The 24982-nt window shown below is 41.7% G+C and overlaps 1 protein-coding gene across 1 annotated transcript in view; it reads right to left on the bottom strand.

Moving 5' to 3' along the window:
- Nucleotides 1-13988, bottom strand: part of LOC141103452 (uncharacterized) — a 52905-nt gene extending 38917 nt beyond the window's left edge. Inside the window, exons 1-4 of the mRNA XM_073593066.1 lie at nt 13835-13988; nt 11189-11244; nt 8059-8121; nt 965-1021 (exon numbers count right to left, since the gene is read on the bottom strand). Of these exons, the coding sequence (XP_073449167.1) occupies nt 965-1021; nt 8059-8121; nt 11189-11244; nt 13835-13886 (228 nt within the window). The 5' untranslated portion in view covers nt 13887-13988. The remainder of the gene's footprint in view (nt 1-964; nt 1022-8058; nt 8122-11188; nt 11245-13834) is intronic.
- Nucleotides 13989-24982: the final 10994 nt, after the last annotated feature.

Below are 24982 nucleotides of genomic sequence, written 5' to 3'. Positions count from 1 at the left end.
CTATAAATAATTATAACAAATAATATAATAATAATAAAAATTATTCAATAATGTAATCAAATCAAAAACACTGAAATTTACTCAGTTGCAGAATTGTCGCCGTTGTCACTTTTAGTGTTTGATGATGAATTTCCCCACAAATCACTATCGCTCAATTCTGCAAGTGATTCAAATTTATTATCGCTGTTTTCTAGCTGGTCTAAAAGCACTTTTGACATAAACGGACATTTTTTGGTTGCTATAGACAATCTCCAGTTTCCAGGCAGAAAGAATAGTATTTATAATATAAAACTGCATGCAGGCACTGGACAGACCACTAGGGACAAAGGGGATGTGTAATTATTTGATACAGTACTGTAATCTGTAAGATTACAGTATACTGTATCTATACTGTGTTTCTTACTTTTTGAATTTGGCACCGAACTCTGTCCCTGTGCGTCGCAACACTCGCAGGGAACGGAGCTCGGCACTGTGAATCGAGCGAGACACGGCGGCTCGCAGATCACAGCAGGGAGACATAGCAGGATCCAGGGGACAAGGTAAGTAAGCTCTTCCTGGATCCTGCGATGCGATCCCAAGTCTGGCTCGGGGTTACCGCTTTTGGTACTGAAATCTCACCCCGAGCCAGACTCAGGAATACCGCCAGGGGGGTTAAAAGACAGCTGGCAAATACCGTGTGACATAAAATATTGCAATGATCGCCACCATTTTATTCCCCAGGGTCTCTGCTAAAAAAAATATTTATAATGTTTGGGGGTTCTAAGTAATTTTCTAGCAAAAAATATGGATTTTAACTTGTAAGCAACAAATGTCAGAAATAGGCTTAGGCATGAAAGGGTTAAAGTGTACGTATCGATACAACTTTTGTTGTAATACCATAAAATAATATTAAAAATTAGGCATTAGGGTCAATGAAATGTCTAAAATATGCACCGTAGTTAAACAAAACACAGGCTTGTCTTACCAGCAGCTCTGAGTACTTGTTTGCGAAGTTTTTAATTTGTTCAGCCTTTTCCTCTTGCTGTGGAAGTAAAATGCAATCAGTTAAACATGCAGGAGAGGAATTCTGCATATGATGCAATCTTATTAGAAACTGTATATACTATAGCTTATAGCATCACAACACTGTAGTCCTTGTTTATTTCCATTTTGTCTTATCTAATATATTAAGGCAAATAAATATGTACTGGGAGAAATATGTGGACTATCATTGCTAAATCTTCCAAAAATGCCATGCCATGCTGATCTAGTGAATTGAATTCTGAATTCATTTTGACTTTACTTGCTGCATACTTGTTCTGGGTCATTAAAGTGGAGTTCCACCCAGAAATGGAACTTCCGCTGATCCGGTTCCTCCCCCCTCCGGTGTCACATTTGGCACCTTTCAGGGGGCGGGGGGGGGGGGGAGCAGATACCTGTCTAATACAGGTATTTGCTCCCACTTCCGGCGAAAGAGCGCTGCAGAATCCATGGCGAACTACGCCATGTCTGGTCCCTCCTCCATCCCCCCACTGTCTTCTAGGAGACACACAGGTCCCAGAAGACAGCAGGGACTATTCAGAACACGCAGCGCGACTCGCGCATGCGCAGTAGGGAACCAGGCTATGAAGCATCAAGACTTCACTTCCTGATTCTCTTACTAAAGATGCCGGAGCCTGCATCCGGAGCCGAGGGACGGGTCAGCTTCAGGTGAGGACATCGCGGGTACCCTGGACAGGTAAGTGTCCTTATTTTAAAAGTCAGCAGCTGCAGTATTTGTAGCTGCTGACTTTTAATTATTTTTTTCCCGGCGGAACTCTGCTTTAACTTGATGCAATAAAACAAGAGGTAAACAAGCAAGTAGGATATTTAGGATTGGTCAGCAATGACATCGTCATATTTTCCTCAGTATAGGCTTACTGTAATGCAGGCCATACATGGGTCAAGTTCCAAACGAAATTTATTTTGAAAATCAGAACTTTGGTGCGTTTTGTGATCCAATAGTGCCTCCATTGATTTCGAAATTCGGCCAACCAAGCCTCCAATTTCACCTTATGTTGCTACAGAAAATACATTTTGTGGCTGGAAATCTTCTTTTCTTTCCAGGAAACATTTCACGCTCATTTCTTTTTAGATTATATTTCTCACACGATTCTCCCATCAAAATTTAAACATGCCAATCACTCAAATTCGATGGGCACTTGAAAATCGGCTGTTGTTGTGGCCCACTAATTCTGCGAAATTCGAACGCAAACTTCTCAATTGCGATTTTTGAACGAAAATGAGTTCGGAATTTGACCCGTGTATGACCAGCATAAGACTGAACTCCAGCCAAACAGATGAAAACACTGTTAAAATACATATATGTGAGCTTTTTTACTGCCAAAGAATCTGCATTTCTCTCCATCCAAGTTCTGATGCAGATATGGAACATTGATGGGTCTTGCCCCTCCCCCAGCCTGTGACTCGAAGGTGAAGGAGACGCAGCAGACCAATGACCTCATCTCTCTGTCACTCAGCTCTTAAAACCTATCAATATGCTGATTGAGGACTGCAGGACAGAAGACAGGCTGGTTTATTGCTTCTCCCCTTCCAAGTCTTAGCTTTGCTGTACAGGGACTGCCAGAGACTAATACCAAGTCAACAGTGTGTAATATCTCTGCCTGGATTTTTAAAAATGTATCTAAAGCGGGCCTTCACCCCAGGAGACAATACCTTCTCCAACACATGGATATTTTTATTTTTTTAAAGTGCTATTTATTTTTTTGTGCTGCAGAGCTGCATTTCCTCCTTTCTTGCCTAGGTGAGAATGACGTTGAGCACACATGCACAGATGTGCTAAAGAACCCGGCCGGATTTTGGGACCCAGCAGAGACTTTTGGCACATCTGCACATGCGCATGTTTCCGTGTACACATGTGCAAGGAAAACGCAGTGAAAAAGGTCTGGAACTTCTTTTCCCACTCATGTGCCAGAACAGCACAGCTCAGCATGTGCTTATTTGTACCACAGGGCACTGCCAGGGCCTGAAGGCCAGGTAGAGCCCTTTGGCTCCTCTGCACATTCATCAATCAAAAATAACAGCACAGGTGGAGGGGAGGTGGTACTAAAGAGCTGCATTCATGTGTGTTTTTATATTTGCCTGGAGTTTAGCATGAAATATGTAATCTTGAATGCTAATAATCTAATCTTTAGGTATGTTCAGGTCCAAAAATAACTTATTCTTGTTCAGAAAATTTGCTCTGTGCTGGGGGTACATTAATAATCCCACCTTTTAGAGCCACATACTAATATTAAGACACTGAAAGCTCCAGTCCACACCGCCACTCAGGAAATAATCAGAGTGGTCTATGATCACGTGATCACCAACAGCTATAACATACAGCCTGGAGTCTTCATTGACAAAATATGCCTTTGGCCTGCAAATTCAACAAAGCCTGAATGTGGCAATGTTCATCTTTTTATACTGTAATTGTCAGAACAATCACAAAATAATACTAATAATAACAATATTAATAATAATAATATAAACATGCAATTATTATTTTCTCTCTTACATTTGTGCACTTTTTCAACTTAGACTAAAAATAGAGCAGAGCTTTTAATACATTTATTATAGCTCTACAATCAAACCCATATATTAAGAACAAACATATCCACTCCTTTTACAATAGGTGGGTGACTTACTAAACCAGGTAAATGTCCTATAACCATACAGAGTAGGTCTAAAGATGAATGGTTCAATGGTGTCATATGAATGTAGCACGGAAGGAACATCCATACAAACATATATTAAAAATATAAAGGCTTGTATGTTCCAATAGTATATAATATGGTATTGCCATCTAGATTAGTAACTGAATTTTCAAAGTTTGTAATTAGTATTATGTACAATTTGTGGAATAGATATCGGTGCTACAACATTCAATGGAGTAAAATGCACATTATACCCAAATAGTATTCCACAAGGTTATAGTGATATAGGGGAGATTTACTAAAACTGTGGCACTCAGAATCTGGTGCAGCTGTGCATTGCATAGCAGCCAATCAGCTTCTAACGTCAGGTTGTTCAATTAAGCTTTGACAATAAAACCTGGAAGCGGATTGGTTTATATGCAGACCTGCACCAGTTTTTAGCATGTTCCAGTATTATTAGATCCCCCCACAGTCTCCATTAATCGTGCTTCATAATGCAGTGCATGCAAATTATAGTCCATAGATTATGAGGAGGGTCTATATAGGATCAATGATAGTAAACCATTAATAATGCCTCTGTGTTCAAACAAACCAAGAAAGCTGCTGTGCATGCCTATCAAACATGGTGCCTATAAAATCTCTGAGAGTCGAATATGATTGAATATATATATATATAAACATCCAAATGGAGACAATTCAAGGCCCTAGGCAAAGTAATCAGCTCTGTACCCCTTTGCTTTACTCTCCAATTTGACATATTTGAAATAATGTACAATAACAAATCATCACCAATCATTTGCTTCTGGAATTTAAAGAATCATGAGGAATTGGAAATGTTTCTAACCTATAACTCATTTGCTTTCACACCGCTCTGGTGCACAAACACTGTAAACATTAATATACTTTTTTGCCCCATTTTTAATTTATTTCTGTTGTGTTTGCTTGGTGCCTATTACCCAGCATACACCTGTGAAACTGGGACACGTGACTCAAAAAACGCACTGTAAATGCAACCGCGGGTGTGTTATTGATAGATTTTCCATTCATTTCAATTGGGAGGTACGTTTTCGGTTTTTGATTTCGTTTTTTGGGTCCCTAAGCATTTTTTTCTGAACATTAAAGCGTAGTTCCACCCAAAAGTGGAACTTCCGCTCATTTGTCTCCTCCCCCCCTCCAGTGCCACAATTGTCACCTTTCGGGGGGGGGACAGTATACCTGTCTTTGACAAGTATCCTTTTCCCACTTCCGGGAGTCCGGGCCGCGGCCCGTGACATCACCGCGTGGCTCCCTCCTCCTCCCACTGTCACCAGGCCAGTAGGAGAGAGGAGCGGGGCCTCGCGCATGCGCAGTAGGGTTTCCGGCGTGAGGCCATAAGGCTACACTGCCGGGTACCCTTACCCGCAATGGCGGTGGCAGCACCGGACAGCTGATGGAAACATCAGCTGCGGTGCCGACATCTCGGGACTCCAGGACAGGTACGTGTCCTATTGTTAAAAGCTAGCAGCTGCAGTATATGTAGCTGCTGGTTTTTCATTTATTCTTTTTTTTTTTGGGGCGGAACACCGCTTTAAAGTGATATTGAAGTTTTGTGTTTTTTTGGGTAAAAATAATAAACATGTCATACCTGCTCTGTGCTATGGTCTTGTACAGAGCAGCCCTGATCCTCTTCTTCTGGAGTCCCCCGCAGATGCTCCTGGTTACTCTTCTTCAAGCCCCCCCCCTTAGAAAGCAGATTTCTATGGGGCACTTGTGTGGACTTGCTCCCGAGGCACCTTGTCTGTGCCCATTGACACAGACAGTGTGACTCGGCGCCGCTGCTATCAATCTGCTCAGTGAGGAGAGAGAAAGGTGAGAGAGCCGCTGCTCTCATGCACAATGCTGGACTGAAAGCGGGCTCAGGTAAGTAAAGAAGGGGCTGAAGGGAATCATGCAGCCCACAAGGTTTTTTTTACCTTAATGCATAGAATACATTAGGGTAAAAAAATGTTTTAGAACAGGGGTCAGCAACCTTTTTCCACTTAAGGGCCGGATTCAATGTATGTGAATGCATGGAAGACTGCATACAGAGGTGGCTGTGGATGGGGGGTACAGAGGTGGCTGTGGACTGGGGGGTACAGAGGTGGCTGTGCTGTGGATGGGGGGTACAGAGGTGGCTGTGGACTGGGGGGTACAGAGGTGGCTGTGCTGTGGATGGGGGGTACAGAGGTGGCTGTGGACTGGGGGGTACAGAGGTGGCTGTGGATGGGGGGTACAGAGGTGGCTGTGGATGGGGGGTACAGAGGTGGCTGTGGACTGGGGGGTACAGAGGTGGCTGTGGATGGAGGGTACAGAGGTGGCTGTGGATGGGGGTACAGAGGTGGCTGTGGACTGGGAGGTACAGAGGTGGCTGTGGATGGGGGGTACAGAGGTGGCTGTGGACTGGGGGGTACAGAGGTGGCTGTGGATGGGGGGTACAGAGGTGGCTGTGGACTCGGGGGTACAGAGGTGGCTGTGGACTGGGGGGTACAGAGGTGGCTGTGGACTGGGGGGTACAGAGGTGGCTGTGGACTGGGGGGTACAGAGGTGGCTGTGGATGGAGGGTACAGAGGTGGCTGTGGATGGGGGGTACAGAGGTGGCTGTGGACTGGGGGGTATACAGAGGTGGCTGTGGATGGGGGGTACAGAGGTGGCTGTGGATGGAGGGTACAGAGGTGGCTGTGGATGGGGGGTACAGAGGTGGCTGTGGACTGGGGGTACAGAGGTGGCTGTGGATGGAGGGTACAGAGGTGGCTGTGGATGGGGGGTACAGAGGTGGCTGTGGACTGGAGGGTACAGAGGTGGCTGTGGATGGGGGGTACAGAGGTGGCTGTGGACTGGGGGGTACAGAGGTGGCTGTGAATGGAGGGTACAGAGGTGGCTGTGAATGGGGGGTACAGAGGTGGCTGTGGACTGGGGGGTACAGAGGTGGCTGTGGATGGAGGGTACAGAGGTGGCTGTGGATGGGGGGTACAGAAGTGGCTGTGGACTGGGGGGTACAGAGGTGGCTGTGGACTGGGGGGTACAGAGGTGGCTGTGGATGGGGGGTACAGAGGTGGCTGTGAATAGGGGGTACAGAGGTGGCTGTGGACTGGGGGGTACAGAGGTGGATGTGGATGGAGGGTACAGAGGTGGCTGTGGATGGGGGGTACAGAGGTGGATGTGGATGGAGGGTACAGAGGTGGCTGTGGATGGGGGGTACAGAGGTGGCTGTGGACTGGGGGGTACAGAGGTGGCTGTGGACTGGGGGGTACAGAGGTGGCTGTGGACTGGGGGGTACAGAGGTGGCTGTGGACTGGGGGGTACAGAGGTGGCTGTGGACTGGGGGGTACAGAGGTGGCTGTGGATGGAGGGTACAGAGGTGGCTGTGGACTGGGGGGTACAGAGGTGGCTGTGGACTGGGGGGTACAGAGGTGGCTGTGGATGGGGGGGGATACAGAGTGCTCAGATTACGCGCCACCTTTCTCCTCCCCCCTCCTCCCCACCTCTTTCTTCTCCTTGTCTGACAATTCAGTGGGCGGGGCTGAGAATGACATCAGTCAGGAGGGGAGGAGAAAGGTGGCGTGTGATCTGAGCGCCGAGTGGTACTCTTAATGAGATAATATACCTGCAGTTTTGTTATATAACGCAGACAATCACTTCTCCACGGGTTGGGTGCCGTGAATTAATCACGGGCACTAACGGGACGGAGATTTAGCGGCGGCGGGCTGGGTTGCCGACCCCTGATTTAGAACCAATTTAAAATGGACTCTCCTTTCATACATATGGGCCAACTTCACCTGTGCCTATGCTATTTTTTTTTTGCTGTAATCTGACGTCCTGTTAGAGGGTAGTTCTGTACATTCTCCATGGTACCACTGTATGTAGGATCATAGCCAACCTTTCCCAAGATGGACTAGGGACTGTGGACTATGGGATTTGTAGGGTGCATAGAGCAGTATACATGGCTGCAACTAACATGCCCTGCTCATTCTAAACAACCAGAGGTGAGGGGGAAAAGGAGAGGCTCCGACACTCATGGAGGACATTATAAGGTGGAGGATAAACACAGTAAGAAACAATTTCATGCAAAATAGATTACAGGTCCCTTAAGCAGTGAATGTGTATGGGTTATTTGTAGAAAATAAGAATATCGTTTAGAGTCACTTTAAGCTCTTACTGAGTGAAACATGTCAGAGGAGTAGCGGGATTTGTTTAATACAGACATAATACTGATCTAGAGTGCGACTTCCTTTCTTTAATTGTTATTAGTTACCCTACGTACATTGTTAGTACAGAAATGAATAATGTACAAACTATCCTTATCCATTTTAGTGCATTCTAATATATGACTTTATAAAAGAAAAAGCATTTCATGTCTAATAATTACCGATATTTCGCTAGTTACTTTGCATAGTACTCCTTCAAAATCTACAAAAAATGTTGGAGCCGCCTGTTCAGAAAAAAAAGCATTAATAAGTCATTGATTTTGCAATACAAAGTATCTGCCAACATTTTACAGCAGAGATCCACATATTTGTTTAGTTTGGGGGGCCATTGAACAATGAAGGGAATTGTACTGGAGAAATATGGAGGCTGACAATGATAACCTCTCCTTCTATGGTACCAGTTCCCTGACTGTCATGGCCATCCAGTGGCTTCACTACTTTATAAATCCCTGACTCAGAGCAGTATACAGATAAGGGACCGGGCACAATACTTCCTAAAATTTCTACAGAATGGCAGAGAGAAATACTCACCTGTGATCAGTATCGCTCCCTCATGCAGAAGGAAGTTAGCTATGCAGCTTCTGTATTTATCTTAGTAGATTAGTTTACATTAGTAAATGGCAGCTATCCATATATGAAAGTATGCAAATTACTTAAAAATAGATTTTGGCTTTCATTGTACAAACAAATAAATAAATACATTTTGGCTAAAGCAGTATTAAACCCAGTTAAAATGAATTTTATTGCAGCTTACCACTTCTTAGATGTGACTGCAGTTTTATTTTTTAGCCTTTTTTCTCCTTTTTTTCATCTGGTTATTCAGCCAATAATTTTACTATTTTTCAACTTTCTTAAACAGACCAAGCTGTCCAGCAAAAGTGGAAGCTGGAAGGTTGAAACAAACCATTTAGCTCTGACAGGGGTGCTTACAATGGTCAGCTTTTATTTATGTATATAAAACCTTTTTCCAAAAGAAAAAAAAAAACTGTTGCTGTAACTGCTTATAAAGTATCAGCTTTAATTTGTTGATCAAAATTTTACTAATGCATCTAATGCTACCCTCTTCCCAGATTGACAAAGCTGATGTCCAAAGGCGCTCCATTGCTCCTCCATCCAGAGTGGAGATACCCAAAGACAGTGTGTTACATCATCAGGTGAAGAGCAGGGAAAAGGAAAACAAACAAAATCACTATATTTAGGCCTCTCCTGAACGATGGAACTAGACAGCTAGTAACCGACCGTTAAAAACTTGCGTTGTGCTGCGTTTACATGCCACGTTTAGCCGCGTTTGCGATTAGAAGCTTTTTTTGCATTGCAAATGGTCAGAAATGAATCTCCATTAAAAACGCCTATAAAGAAATGTATTTACACTTGAGTTACCACGTTTACACGCGTTTACAAGCTGTTACAGGCATTTAGCGTTCCAAATGCCTCTGAACATCCTTCCTGAACGTATTTTTTTGCTTTCCAAAAAATGCTTCTGACCTGAACTGCCTAGAAATGACTATAAACGCCCCTGTGTACATGTACTGATAAGATAACAAGGAGGAGAGTTCAGGGGCTGCTGAAAAAAACGCCCAACGTTTGTTTACCAGCAGAAGTGTACATGAGGCCTAAAGAATTGGTAAGCTGCGATACAATAATTTTGGTTTTTGAGTTTAATATTGCTTTCATTTATTACTAATAAACAATTTAAGGAGTGGATATAAAAAAAATAACTGATGAATTAATCCATAACTATAGAAGTTTAGTAAAAGAGAGGTACTGGACACCTGCTAAAGAGCTGCCACTATCAGCATTAAAGGATGATGTTGTGAGATACTCTATGAGCTCCGAGCAGGAAGCCTCCAATGTACTTCTTGTTCAGAGTTGTAAGAGAGCAGATAGAAATGTCTGCCATAGTGCTGGAAGGGGAAGTGTAATGGTGGCCATATATTGATCACTATACAGTTGAATATTTTACTGTCTGTGTGAACAATACAATCAGAAAATGGAAAAGATTGTATGAGGTGCCATACTCTGCATTGTATTGTTTATATCGTAATTGTCTGGTCATGCAATGCTGTACCCAAACAAAATGTGTGTCCTTTTTTTTTCCCCCACAAATAGAGCTTTCTTTTGGTGCTGTTTGATCACCTCTGTGGTTTTTATTTGTTGCGCTATAAACGAAAAAAAAAAACTAAAAAAAAACTATATTTGCTATAATAAATATCCCCAAAAATTTTTTTTAAAAACACATTTCTTCATCAGTTTAGGCCAATACATATTCTTCTACATATTTTTGGTAAACAAAAATCGCAAAAAGCGTATATTGATTGGTTTGCGCAAAAGTATATATGCAGTGGTGCCATTCTGCCCCATAAAAAGACGTGAGCCAGTTGGGAACTGGTTAAGCCAATAATAAAAATGGCCACGGCCAAATCTTTATCCAACAATGGGTGTTGTGTATTTATTGAGTGGATTTTAACTGCTGTCTGCTATCCCATAATTGTTCCATATGATCATTATAGTCACTATAAGAGCTTTCCAGCCAGGCATTGTCACTAGAATGGAGGTGTAATCTGTGTCAAGTCACTACTATGGGGGTGTGGTCCAGGGTTCTAGAAAGGGGGTTCAGTCTGTACAACTGTAACTATAATAAATATATATCACTAGGACAGTGGCAGGATTTGTGTCACTAGGATAGAGGCAGGATTTAAGTCACTAGGATTGTGGCATAGTCTGTGTCACTAGGATGGTGGCAGGGTCTGTGTCACTAGGATTGTAGCATAGTCTGTGTCACTAGGATGGCAGCAGGGTCTGTGTCACTAGGATGGTGGCAGAGTCTGTGTCCCTAGGATGGTGGCAGGGTCTGTGTCACTAGGATGGTGGCAGGGTCTGTGTCACTAGGATGGTGGCAGGGTCTGTGTCACTAGGATGGTGGCAGAGTCTGTGTCACCAGGATAGTGGCAGGGTCTGTGTCACTAGGATGGTGGCAGAGTCTGTGTCACTAGGATAGTGGCAGGGTCTGTGTCACTAGGATGGTGGCAGGGTCTGTGTCACTAGGATGGTGGCAGAGTCTGTGTCACTAGGATAGTGGCAGGGTCTGTGTCACTAGGATGGTGGCAGGCTCTGTGTCACTAGGATGGTGGCAGGCTCTCTGTCATTAGGATGGTGGCAGGGTCTGTGTCACTGACACCAGAATAATGGGGTAGAAAAGGCATATGCTGGAGGACTGAATCAAATATATGTGTATATAATGTTTTAAAATAAATATATACATGAATAAGACAATAAGACAAAAAAGCTTACCTTAACAAACTTCCAAAAACAATCACCAGAGTTTTCTGATGCTTGAGCTTTTGTTTCTACAATCAAAAGACAAATACATATTAGACGACAATCATCATCCATCATAGCAATACTTTCACCGTAGCTCTTGTTCTTGTTCACATATTGGTAAAGTCCATGTATAATAACTTACCAATTACTGAACCCATTGAAATAAAATACAATGTGTTTTTTACACCGCTGGTTTTTTATAAGTCCATTTACCTAATGAGGCAGCAAAGCTAGAAAAGGGACAGGAGGACCTCAGATTTGAGGACTGACTGCAAACATCAAAGCGGTTGGGTAATCAAAAACATTTTTTTATATAAATCTGTTCATTGTATATACAATATAAAACATACAAATACAGAGAAAAACAAGGTAAACATATTGGAGCAGACTCTGCCCAGCGGCAGAATGTACCCACGCAGGGGTCTCTGCAAGGATTGCAAAACAGGAGAACATACAAAAACACATGCCAGTCTTGGCAGGACCAAGTTATAGACTGGTTTCGACTTGTGCGCTAAGACCCCTTTCACACTGGAGCGGTGCGCTGGCAGGGTGTCAGAAAAAGTCCTGCCAGCAGCTTCTTTGGAGCGGTGAAGGAGCGGTGAACTCACCAGTCCTCCACTGCTGCTCCCCATTGATATCAATGGGGCAGCGCTGCGATACCGTCGGCAAAACGCCGGTCCGGCGGCATTTTGCGGGCGGATTTAGCCCCTTTTCGGCCTCTAGCGGGGGGTTAAAACCGCCCTGCTAGCGGCTGAATAACACAGCTAAAACGACGGTAAAGCGGCGCTAAAAATAGCTCCGCTTTACCGCTGACGCCGGTGGTAGCACAGCGTGAAAGGGGTCTAAGAGGATCAGAAGCAATTGACAATAACTTCTTCTGTTCAGTAATATTTCACTTAAGTGTGGGGCATCATATTAAGGAGGTAAAGTCAGTGGGGGAGGGGCAATGTAAGTTGTTATTGGGTGACATAGGGGGAACCATGCCCCCTCAGTCAGGTGGTGCTGTGGAGGGTTCTGCTAATCACTTGGCCCATACGCTGTCATATTTTTTAGGGCAGCCTCAATGATAATAGGTGTCCTTATACAAGGGTATGATAGCGTTAATATGTGACTTCTATAAGGGGAGGGAGGGTGGAGCCTGGTTTACACTTACCTGCTCTATATAATGGTATTGCACAGAGTGGTCTCTTACCACCTCTTCTGGGGTCCCCCACTGGCTCTGTCTGCCCCTATTCTGTGTGTGCCTTCATAGCAAGCCACGTGCTATGGGGGCCCACATGCCACCATGCTTACATGATAGGCTGTTTGCGTCCATAGACATGCACAGTATTGTTTGGCCCCGCCCAGCTCCCTCCTCACAGAATTTGACTGACAGCAGCAGGAGCCAGTGGTTCCTGGTGCTGCCTGATCCTCCTGTGAAAAGAGAAAGTGGGGTGACAAGAGCTGCACACAGTACTCACAGCACTCCATTGATGTAGGATTCAAGGAAGGGTTTAGGAAGGAGGGAGGAGCAGTTAGTAGAAGGTTTTTTTTTTGTTTTTTTTACCGTAATGCATTCTTTTGACCTTAGAACCGCTTTAAACGTATTCTCCCTGAAGAAGAGATACTTAAGAGGAGATATAATCACAATATACAAATATCTGAAAGGTTATTCCAGCTTAGGGAGAAAACGATTTAGCCTTAAGTTTCTTGAGAAGACTCACGGCCACTCAATGAAGTTGGACCAGAAATAGTTTATCCTTAAACTGTGTAGGGGGTTCTTTACTGTTCAAGTTGTAAGGATGTGGAGGTCCCTTCCAAAGTTGGTGGTGTCAGTGGGGAGTGTTGATAATTAAAAAAAACTTTTAGATGTGTTAATTAGCGAACACAATATACAGGGGTAACTATGTGATAGCATTTTGTGTTAGGAAAAAGAAAGTCACATTCATTAATGATAGGTTAACCCTTTATTATACCTTTTCATGGGCACAGATGAATGAGGCTGGCCTTTTGTATAGGCTTAACACTTGCTAAACCATGCTAATGCAAATGTAAAAAACTGTGCTATTAAACTGGGACTGATTTACTGAAGGTGTAGAGGATGTTAATGTTTCAAAATGTATGTAAATTGGGTGAACCTGTGTTCATTTTCAAAATGCAATGTAAAAAAAAAGGCTTTTGGCTAGCACATGATTGAGTGGTTGATTGAAGTGAACACTGATTCTTCCTATTTCCTATACCTGGTGAACATACACTAAGTAAACAGCCTCTATCCTTTATTAAAGCAACTCCATCGTTTGCATTCAAAATACAGCCTGCAGAGACAGGGGACATGTCTGCTTGGCTCTGAGCAGTAAGAAATCTTGATACATAAAGTATTAGCAGCAGCTTTCTTAATTTATTTGGCTGTTGTTGTAAAAATAAATAAATGTAATGTAATTGTAAAAGCTGTACTGAATGTTGCCTCCTACTACCCTGCTGTTCTAGCCTCAACCCATGAGTGTCTTGTGGAAAGTGAAGCTATGTTTATAGTGCCTCAGTATAACATGAGTAATGCATCACTAAAACACTTAGCACCAAGAAGAAGATCTATCCTTTCTATTTCACTTAAAGGACAAATAAAAGTGAATGGCTTACCCCAAAAGCTGTGACCAGCCAGCAGAACGAAGGTGAAGATGAAGGTCTTCATTATTCAGGTTTTTTGGTCAATCTCAAGGTACTACACCTAGGTGCAGCTCCTCTTTTTATACCATTGAAGATGCTGACATCATCAAAAATATGGAACAAAATCAAGGATTGCAAAGGTCTTCACATGCCAGTCATTTTTAATCCTAAAGGGTAAATGATTAAAATAAATATTGGATGTAGTTAAGAAAACAGTATGCGTTTGCCAATTTTTTCCTCATCAGAAACTGAGAATAATGTGCCAAAGTACCATTATGCAATTTTGGCACCAGGTCCTGCGTTTGGCTCTTTTCACACTGGGGCGGTTTGCAGACCAACCTAAAACTACCGCTGCTGTGTCTCCAGTGTGAAAGCAAGAGGGCTTTCACACTGGAGCGGTGCGCTGGCAGGAGGGAAAAAAAACTCCTGTAAATAGTATCTTTGGAGCGGTGAAGGAGCGGTGTATACACCGCTCCTTCACCGCTCCTGCCCATTGAAATCAATGGGGCAGCGCGGCTATACCGACGGCATAGCGCCGCTGTAGCAGCGCTTTGCGGGCAGTTTTAACCCTTTCTTGGCCGCTATCGGGGTTAAAACCGCCCCGCTAGCGGCCAAATACTGCCGCTAAAACGACGGTAAAGCGACGCTAAAAATAGCGCCGTTTTACCGCCAACGCCCCCCTGCCCCAGTGTGAAAGGGGTCTTAGTAACATGTCCAATAATGACCAACACTTGTTGAGCTTGTGATAGGGACATTATTTCTTGTACTACCAAATTTGAAGTTAACACAATGGACACATGCTTGCTTGGTGGATATGTCAGAAAAGTCAAAATAGCATAGAAACAAAGACCTTTAAAACTGGAACAGACAGATGTTACAAATGTTAGCATTTTATTAATTTGCAAAAATGTATAAATAAAAGCAAAAATGTTTGTTCTGTTTTGGAAAGAACAGAACTGGATTAGAAAACCTGTCAGGTTTTTGGTACTACCTCTGTAGAGTTTCCACCTCATCCCTTTAAACCTGAACATATGTTAATTACACAGGTTCTGAGGCTAATGTAATGCAGATAAGGCACCGAGTGAGTTTAATTACCACCTTAATCAGCCACAGAACCTGTGTAATTCTTATGTGTTCAGGTTTAAAGGGATGTGGTGGCAACCCTATACCTCTGGCACTGTTAGGGAGATTCACCCTCTCTATTTCTCCTGTTTACCATTATCATTGAAAGTGAAAGTAAAGAAAATCCCAAATTTTGGGTTGTACCAACAGTAATAGAGGGTAAATCTTCCAATGAGGACAGTAGTTCTAGTGACCTGGGGCCCAAGAGATTCCCTCAATTTTCAGGAATTTCCCCTCACTTGCTGTTTTGGTTATGGGACAGGAAGTGAGTGGAAATCTCCCCAATGGGACACAGATGGCAAAAACATGACAGGGGTTATAACCCACAATGAAAAAAGAGTTTTGCCTGTGGTTCTACTATAACATTTTGAGTTTCGCCAAAAATGCGTACTCATATACTTGATAAAGGTCTGTACCGCTGCTATAGTGGCGCTTTGGTGGTGCTTTTCGGCGGCAGCGGGAAGCTTTTAACCCCCAAGAAGGGGTTAAAAGTGCCCGTGTTGTGGCGCTTCCGAAGCACTTTTCATTCCAATGAGCAGGGGCGGTTTGGGAGCAGTGTATACACCGCTCCCAAACTGCCCCAAAGAAGCTGCTTCCAGGACTTTTTCTAACGTGCTGCAAGCGCACCGCCCCAGTATGAAAGCACTTGGGCTCTCACACTGGGGCTACAGGGGAGGCAGTTTTCAGGCTCTTTACAGGCGCTATTTTTAGTGCTAAAATGCCTGAAAACTGCCCCAGTGTGAAAGGGTCTAAGGGATACATAGTACCCCTACTAGTTCACAAACAAAGTGAAAAGTAAATAAACACATAGTTTTTAACAAGTTCTTTAATAAAATAAAAACCAGTCCCATAATGTACTTCCACCATCAATCGTGTCATCCAGTGATTCAATCACAATGAACAATGCCTGGGGACCTACTGAAAGAAAAAGCTAGCTGACCGAGTCGGGGGGTTAGAGGGCTATTTTCTTCCAATGGGCACCATTCCTCATTGTTGATGTAGATTGGCATCGCTGGACAACCTGATTGATGCTGGATTTACATCATGGGCCATTTTTTTGGCATGGTACTTCTCCTGGCATGGTATCCCCCCATGCTGAGGACATGTGGCCTGGTATGGTTGAGGAGGGAGAGGGGACAAGTGTTTATGCTATGGACAGCACCCATTTCTTTTTTCTTCGCGAAATAGTTACCTATATGTGCAGATTTTTAAATAACAAACATTCCAACACCAACCTGCTAACTTCAGTATCTATCTGGAAGGCTGTGGGGGCTGCGGGGCACTGGAGCTTGTCTACCTTGCCTCTAAGTACCCACTAATTCCCCACCAGTCCATACAATTTCAGCATAGTTGTTTATACTTATTACTGTGAACCTTGCTCTAACAAATCTAAGCATTCGGGGAAGGGACTGCAGATATGCAATATGTTTCATTTTTCACCCCATTAAGGTTTCCTCCCAGTGGGGTAATCCACTATAGTAAATAGTTGTCATGTACATAGATCACCCAGAGGGGAATGTTTTTCTCTTAACAGAAGTATGGTTACTCTTTAAATTGTTTTATTTCCAATTATTAATAGTCTAGTACTCTTATACATAATTTTACATATATTTTATTATATATTTCTTAAGTATATATTTTTTAAGCACATTTTTTTTATTATTTAAATTTGAAATTTTAGAAACTAGGTATATGTCTTGCTTCATATCTGTGTCTAATAGTGATTTAATAAATATAATAAGGGTTTATAATAGAGTTAAGCCAGTGCGCTACTATATAGGCATGTAGTAACAGTGATTAAAAGGTTAAATGGTTTGCCATTACTAACTAGTACCATCTAAGCTACATTATTATACCTGCAAGTGAAACAGTGACTATTGGCATACAGAAGGGTATATATGGCGATGAGTGGAGTATGATAGCTCCGCTCCTAATGATGTCACCTCAACAAAATGCATTGTCATGTCTGGTTACCTAATTTCTAGTCCATGGAATGCAGGAGCATCCTGGACACATATATATGCCTGTTAGCTTGTGGTTTGAGTAAATATCAAATGATTTGTGTGAAAGATGCATTAATACGCTACACCAATATCACATTTCATTTTTGTTATATACTCCTGACACAGGGATTATAAAGTAGGTATGTTAGCAGCTGCATTAAGATCACCTAATTTACCATAACCTTAGAGGAACTCAGTAAGGAAGTCACTGGGTCTCTTAATTGCAAGGCCACAGGTAAAGCTGGACTCCGGCCCGAAAGTTATAAGTCATATAGTGATGTTCTACTCCCTGAGCTATTGGTAGTCCTCAATGAGGCACTTGAATCATCCATGCTCCCAGCCTCCATGAAGGATGCTAGTATAATAGTCCTCCCGAAGTAAGAATCTAATGGGTATACTCTGGCAGAAGCCTTCTACTATAGTATTTGATACTTTTGGAAAGCAGTAGAAGTATGAAGAAACAATTTTAGTCCCTTGTACATCACTCTGCAAGATGAAACAGTTGCTGCTATTGTTTCCTATTATTACTGTGCCAATTGTACTTTTGAAAAACTGCTGATGGAAGTCTTCACAGACTTTGAATGAATAGTTTTTCTGTATTGTAAATTGAAAAACCTTAATAAAAAGTATTTGGAAAAAAAATGAAATAAAACATTTATTAAAAATGTTTTCATAGCACTGAACATAAAAAAATGAGGAATCATACATTACTGACCAGAAAAACCATTGTATTAAAAAGGCTGTTGTGTTATCAACTGGTTGCAATTCATCTAAACTGGGTTATGGTCAGAAACTTGGCCAGTGTTAGAAGCAGATTGTCTAAGCTCACTAAACTCTTCACCTGTACAGCATGTAGTTACTCTAACAAAAGATAGTTTATTCTGTCATATTGAATTCACATCTGTCAGAATATTATTTGTTCATTTCATGCAAATATGAATATGTGGATAAGACTTTTAAAGACTGATAAAATATCAGTACCTCCTTTGTTCAGGTGATATGAATGTGTAATGTATGAAAAGGTTAAAATCACTGAACGAGAAAATATGATGATATGGTTAGGAAACTGTCAAATACAAGGATCTGACAGCTAGAATGGTCATTGCTAAGACTTATTCTTCAAAATCAGTTATTAATAGTTTCTGTATCAAAATAATGTTCTAATTCATTAGGCAATACTAAATTATATTGTTATGTAAAATATATACTGTTAATACATAGTAAATATAAAGAGTTCACTATACAAATATCCCTTGGCCATTGTTCCCTACAGGGGCCCCTTCTGAGTGCTTCTTCTCATCCTGTTCGCATAATATAGAACATATGACTGCCCTTATGGACCAAATGTTGGTAATAATTATCATCATCATATCGATCATATAGATTTGTTTGGTAATTTGCCCAATATTCCCCCCTTTTTCGTCTTGCACAATATTTCAAATATTTTCTGCCTTTGCACTGGAAATATATATTATAAAGTGGTTACATAGTAAGTCAGGTTGAAAAAAGACACAAATCCATCCAGTTCAACCAATAAAAAAAAAAAGGAAAATAGGTTAAAAAACAAAAACCTGCATATACACTATCCTAAACCCACGGTTGATTCAGAGGAAGATGAAAAACAAACAAACAATAAAGCATCATCCAATTTGCTCCAGCGGGGGAAAAAATCTTTCCTGATTTCTCAGAACACAATTGGATATTCCCAGAGTTAATTACCACTGGTGTTATTAACTACAAATTGTAGTATCCAGTTATATTTCATGCATTTAGGAATGCATCCAGCTCTTTTTTAAAACAATCTATTGAGCTGGCCAGAACTAATTCTTGAGGGAGTCTAATCCACATTTTTACAGCTCTTACTTATAGAAGCTTTTCCATATGTGGAAGTTAAATCTCTTTTTCTTTTTCTGAAGTAAACGTTTTGACAATGGTGAGTTGTGGACCTTTGTTTATAATACAGGTTTAGCACTTTCATGGTAATTTTCTTAGCTTTAGTTTTTCTTCTATAAAAAAATAGAGAAAAAAATATATAACCAGCTTGTCACTCCAAGCATGCTGGCTAGTATCTACTTAGCAAGGCAATGCAAGTAGACATGTGCGTTTTGCTCCAAAATGAAATTTGAACACATTTTTTGATATTTGGAAATTTGGATGTATCCGAATTTCCAAATCACAAACGAATCCCAAATAAATTATAATGAAGCTAAATTTTGTTTTAAATCGAATTGAATATAAAATCGAATTAGAAATGTACACATATTGCTGACTATTGCTGATTTCTTTTAAAAACTGTGTGCGAGAATTAATGCTGTTTTGAAGCCAAAGGGTATTCAAATACTGATTTATTTAGATTTTTCTTCTGTTCGCTCACTCTTAAATTGATAAAGATAAACAAGTAAAATATATATTTTTAAAAGTTTTCTTACTTTACATTATTTCTTCACATGTGCCTAAAACTTTTGCAGAGTACTGTACATAGAGATAGCAAAATGTTGAAGCCAGATATTTCTTTTATACTGTAACTTAGAACACTTCACATATTCTGAATAAACCTTATTAATACAAAAAAGATTAACATGTCAAAGATCAAACTTTCAATATTTCTGGTGAATGAATAATTTTTGGCATAATTTCTGTTTCAATCCTTTTATTAAAGGTTTAAAAAGGAAGTAAACCTGTCAGGGTTTTACTTCCTCTTTGTTCCCCTGCAAAGTAAAAGTATAATGGGCTAGTATGCATCGCATGGCACTTACCTGCAAAAGAAGCCTGCGCTGTCCCCGCTGGTGGCTGCATCCATCTTCGTCCTCTTCCTTCCGGGGCTGCGGACTGACCAGAGCCACGTGTTGTCATTCCCGCACATGCGAGTGAAGAAATGACACGGAGGGCCATTCCTTCACAGCGCATGCACCCATGACATCATCGGCTCAGTGTACAGAAAATATCTCCTAAACGGCGCACATGGACGCAGTGGAGATATTTCCACTACATATAGGTAAGCCTTATTCTAGGCTTACCTATAGGTAAAAGTCACACTCAGAGGTTTACAACCACTTTAAGCCGGCCATAGATGGTGTGATTTTACATATTTTTATAAATTATTATTATAATGCCTATGATATTTACTTCATGGTTACGAATGGCTGCATGTTCTCCTGAGTTGTAATTTTATTTTTTTGTAATCATGTGCAATATTTCTCATATGATGTTTAATTGTACTGAACCAGTACACATTACATGAAAATTGTAAGTTCTGTTCAGTAACAAGAAAAATTGTGCAGTTTGTTCCTTCATTAATTTTCTTTTGAAAGATCTGAATTGTCTCTTGAAATGTGTGTATACACTATATGAAAATCTTATGATCATTACAAATATGGAATTTTCCCTTCGATTATCATTTAATGTGTAGGCCCCATTAGTAATGGCCAAACCTGTTATAGGGTAGACTTACCACTTACCCTTCAATAGATATGGTCATACACAGTTAGGACCAAAATTTGCACATGTGAGCCAAATGTGACATTTCCAACTTCATCAAAAAAGTTTTGTTCCCTTTTGGCAACAGAGGTGGAGACAATGTTAAGTGGCAGGGCTTCTTCAGATTTTGTATAATCACCAAAAACATTCTGTTTTGGGAACATATTGCAAGAACCAGTTATGATATACAAATAAAGCTACTATTATTCAAATGAATCAACTTGAAACAACCTTCTTTATTACAAAATAAATTTAAAAATAATTAACATTACTAAAAACATTTTCCATTCATGAATACCTGGGTGGTAATTGACACACTATCAATTACACCAATATCTTTATTTTGTATATGGGTCAGAAAAGCTATGCGACCGCCCAGCACCACGGGTCTGGCTGTCCCATCTGTGGTGGGTTGTCAGCCTGTGGTGCTTGGAGCCTTGTGGTCCCTGCTACATCCTGGACACCCGTCCTTCTTTACATAATCTGCAACTAATGAACTCCCATCTCGGTTAATACGATGTAAGCCTTTTTGTTTTACAATGAACAAAGTTTGAACACCTTTATTGGAATGCTACTCCATCTTGGGTGTATTTTCTCTCTATGGTCTATTTTATCTATATAGTTTATATACCATACATCTCTTTATTACCATTTTTTGTTTTTGTCAACAAATGTTGCATGTGTCCCCATGGTTGTGGTGTGCTTATCTCCTCTTGGGGGGCAGCAGGACAGGAGGGTCAGTGTCAAAGGAGGAGGCAGCATCCCGGGGGGGAGGCAGCATCCCGGGGGGAGGCAGTTTCGGCCCTTTGCATGCCGGCTGATGGTCAACCAGAAATTCGCACTCAATTATCTTATTATCTATGTATTATTATATGTGAAATTTATTGTTTTGTTTTCTATCCATGAAAAAAATATGCCTAAACTCCTGGAGAAACGTTCCGACGCGTAAAATGTAGAGCTGAGCCACATCACGCCAACACCACTTTACACCAAGCCTGTTGCAACTCTACTAATATGTTATATATCAGTGATGGTGAACCTTGACACCCCAGATGTTTTGGAACTACATTTCCCATGATGCTCATGCAGTGTAGTTGAGCATCATGGGAAATGTTGTTCCAAAACATCTGGAGTGCCAAGGTTCGCCATTACTGTTATATATAATGGTTTTCTGACCCATATACAGATTAACAGTATTGGTGTAATTGGTGGTGTGTCAATTACCACCCAGGCATTCATGAATGGAAAATGTTTTTAGCAATGTTAATTCTTTTTAAAATCATTTTTGCAATAAAGAAATTCAATTTTTAATATATATATTTTGTCATTGTGGTGCCTATAAAGTCCATCTTCAATATGTTTCTTTAGCATAACTAGGACATGGCACTTTCTTATCAATTTTGTATCCACAGTGCCACTCTGTGATGATACAAACACACTTTCTTCTTGAAATAGCCTTCAACTGATCTATCTCTTCTGAAAAATGAACGTAATGATTTGGTATGGGTTAGGATTACTATTACTGCACTATGTATGCTCATCTTAGCTCTTTCACTAATTCACCTAACAAAACTGCCACCTTTATATTTATAGATTACATGATTTACATTACTTGCAGGGCCGGTGCTTGACTATCGCATGCCCTAGGGCTGTCGTTAGTCTTGCCTAGGGCCGCACGGGTGACTACAACAGGGTCAGAGAGTGGACTCACCAGGGCAGCAGCTACATCTGGAGACATGGTGCCCGCCTCCCCAGCTGTCCTTGTGCAAACCTCCTCCGCCTCCCCAGCAGTCCTCGTGCCCATCTCCTCCGTCTCCCCAGCTGTCCTCGTGCCCATCTCCTCCGTCTCCCCAGCTGTCCTCGTGCCCACCTCCTCCGCCTCCCCAGCTGTCCTCGTGCCCATCTCCTCCGTCTCCCCAGCTGTCCTCGTGCCCACCTCCTCCGCCTCCCCAGCTGTCCTCGTGCCCATCTCCTCCGCCTCCCCAGCTCTCCTCGTGCCCTCCTCCTCCGCCTCCCCAGCTGTCCTCGTGTCCACCTCCTCTGCCTTCCCAGCTGTCTTTGAGCGTACCTCCATTCAGGGCCGTCTTTAATATTGATTGGACCCTGGGCAAAACTTTTCTTGGGCCCCCCCCCATGAAGTTTCGCTCTCCACCTGCTCTGAGACATACAATAAATAGCAGCTAGACTCAAAATCAGTTTACTGAATCAGATCAGGCAGCTATTGCGATTGGTTGCCAGAGGTTACAGTGTATCATTACCGCTCACTGACTGGTTGCTAGAGGTTACAACACACATTACGGCTCACTGATTAGTTGCTAGAGGTTACAGCACACGATTTCTGCTTGTTGATTGGCTGCTAGAGATTACTGTGGATATGACCTCAGGGGGGCATGATATACATATTAATGGTGCCGGCCACTGCTATTTACATATGAATGCAGCTGCTATTTACATAAGCATGTAAACACAGGGTCTGCAGGTGAGTCATCTTTACACAACAAAAGGGCAGAACTGGGCAGCATTAGTAGCAGCACTTCACACTGAGATATTGGAACACAGCACCGGACTAAAACCTCAAGGGATGAGGGAATTTAAACCAGGATAGTTGGCAAGTATGAGGCAGCTGCTTTGGGCCCCACAACAATGACAGGGCCCAGGGCAGCTGCCCCTTTTGCCCTGCCTTAAAAACGGCCCTGCCTCCATTGCCTCCCCAGCTGTCCTTGTGCCTGCCTCCTCTGCTGTCACCCTCCTCCCAGGCTAACCTGCTGCTGACCTCCTCTGCAGCAGCCGTGATGTCCTCCACAGCAGCTTCTTTCTCTGGAGAGTCAGTCAGTGCCCCAGCAATGTGTAGGGCCCCTCGTGTTCCCTAGCCAGGCTAGTGGGGAAGTCAGCAGCCATGGCTGTGCCCCCTAGGCAGCAGTGCCCCCTAGGTAGCTGCCTAGTTTGCCTAGCAGGAGTGCTATCCCTAAATACTTGATGATGAGAAGGTGAGCTGCTTTTAATTGCAGTGGAGCTGATATACTGTGCATAAATTGTACCAAATATAAAATAGGAATCTATTGTACAGTAGACATGTGCATTCGTTTTCGTCCGAATGCATTTTCGTCCGAATTTCAGGTATTTTCGTTATCGTTTTAACAAACGATAACGAAAGTGCAGAGTCCGAAAAACGGAAGATCCGACATAAACAAATGCTTTATTTTCAGTTTTCGTTGCTACAACAGTTCGATATAGATAGGAGATTCGACATGATGATGACAATAACAATCTGTGTCCATCAAACCTGTGGTCGAATGTGCCTAACCTTAGCTCTATTAGTCCAAGATTATTCTACATAGAGAGAAAAGATTCGACGTAGAGAGAAAAGATTCGACGTAGGGGAGAAAAGATTCGACATAGGGGAGGAAAGATTCGACGTAGGGGAGGAAAGATTTGACGTAGGGGAGGAAAGATAAATAAAAATAATGATGATGATGAATGTTATTGGCTGATTGTAACCAAAGAGGTAAAATAGCTAGAACTAAGTACACACGTACTTTGGCTTATGGTGTCTGTTGAAAGTTCTAAGAAGATTCGACGGAGCAGGTAAACTATACGGCATTGTACAGTTTAGCTGCTCCGTCGAATCTTCTTTGAACATTCGACAGACACCATAAGCCTTCAATGACAGATTCGACCTTAATTTGGATTTTCGGACGAATGCAATTTTTAACGAAAAACTAAATAAATAAAAACGAATTTCGGGAGTAACTAAATAAATTTATTTTTCAGACGAAAACGAAATTCCGAAACGGAATATTTCAGTGTGCACATGTCTATTGTACAGTACATATCCAATCCATTACCATTACCAGTATTTAACTCATTGGATCTTCTTAAATGGCATTGTAAATTTATAGGATCCTCATTTTCATGCGCCTTGTAATGACTATGCTCAACTTAATTGGTATGCATGTGTGTCTAAGGTATACAAAAAGATAGTACCTTCGATCACGTGAGTTTCATGTTATTTATTGTAATTAGACTTTTATACAATGCATAAAATTGCCGCCATAATTTCCAATAGAAGAATTTAGTGGTATATCATGAATAGCATCAAGGTGTTTGGGGTCCAGCACATGTTGATACTCTTGTAGTTCGACAATTTTTGTAGAATATAATGATGATAACTTACCTATAATTTCATGTCAAATATTCTGTTGGGCCCATAATGGAGGCATTTATGTTGTGAAAACTTGCTTTTATTGCTTTTGTTTGCAGTCTGTGAACTAGTAGTGCCTAACTCATTAAATCTGAATCTATATTAATTCAAGTAAAATTCGATTTGAATATGGCAAAAAAAATTTGAATGGAATAGAAAAGGAAAAAACTAAACAAATTATGAAAACAAATCATTCTAACATAACGTATTGAACCCATCCAAAACTAATCAAATTGTTTGTTCTGCACATGTCTACACCTTCCCTCTCTATCTGAGCCAAGACATACAATCATGGCTGGAAATGTACATATTTTAATT

Source organism: Aquarana catesbeiana, linkage group LG07 (genome assembly GCF_042186555.1).
Source record: "Aquarana catesbeiana isolate 2022-GZ linkage group LG07, ASM4218655v1, whole genome shotgun sequence".
Classification (NCBI taxonomy): domain Eukaryota; kingdom Metazoa; phylum Chordata; class Amphibia; order Anura; family Ranidae; genus Aquarana; species Aquarana catesbeiana.
The sequence above is the reverse complement of the archived record's forward strand: the minus strand, read 5'-3'. Positions and strand labels throughout refer to the sequence as shown.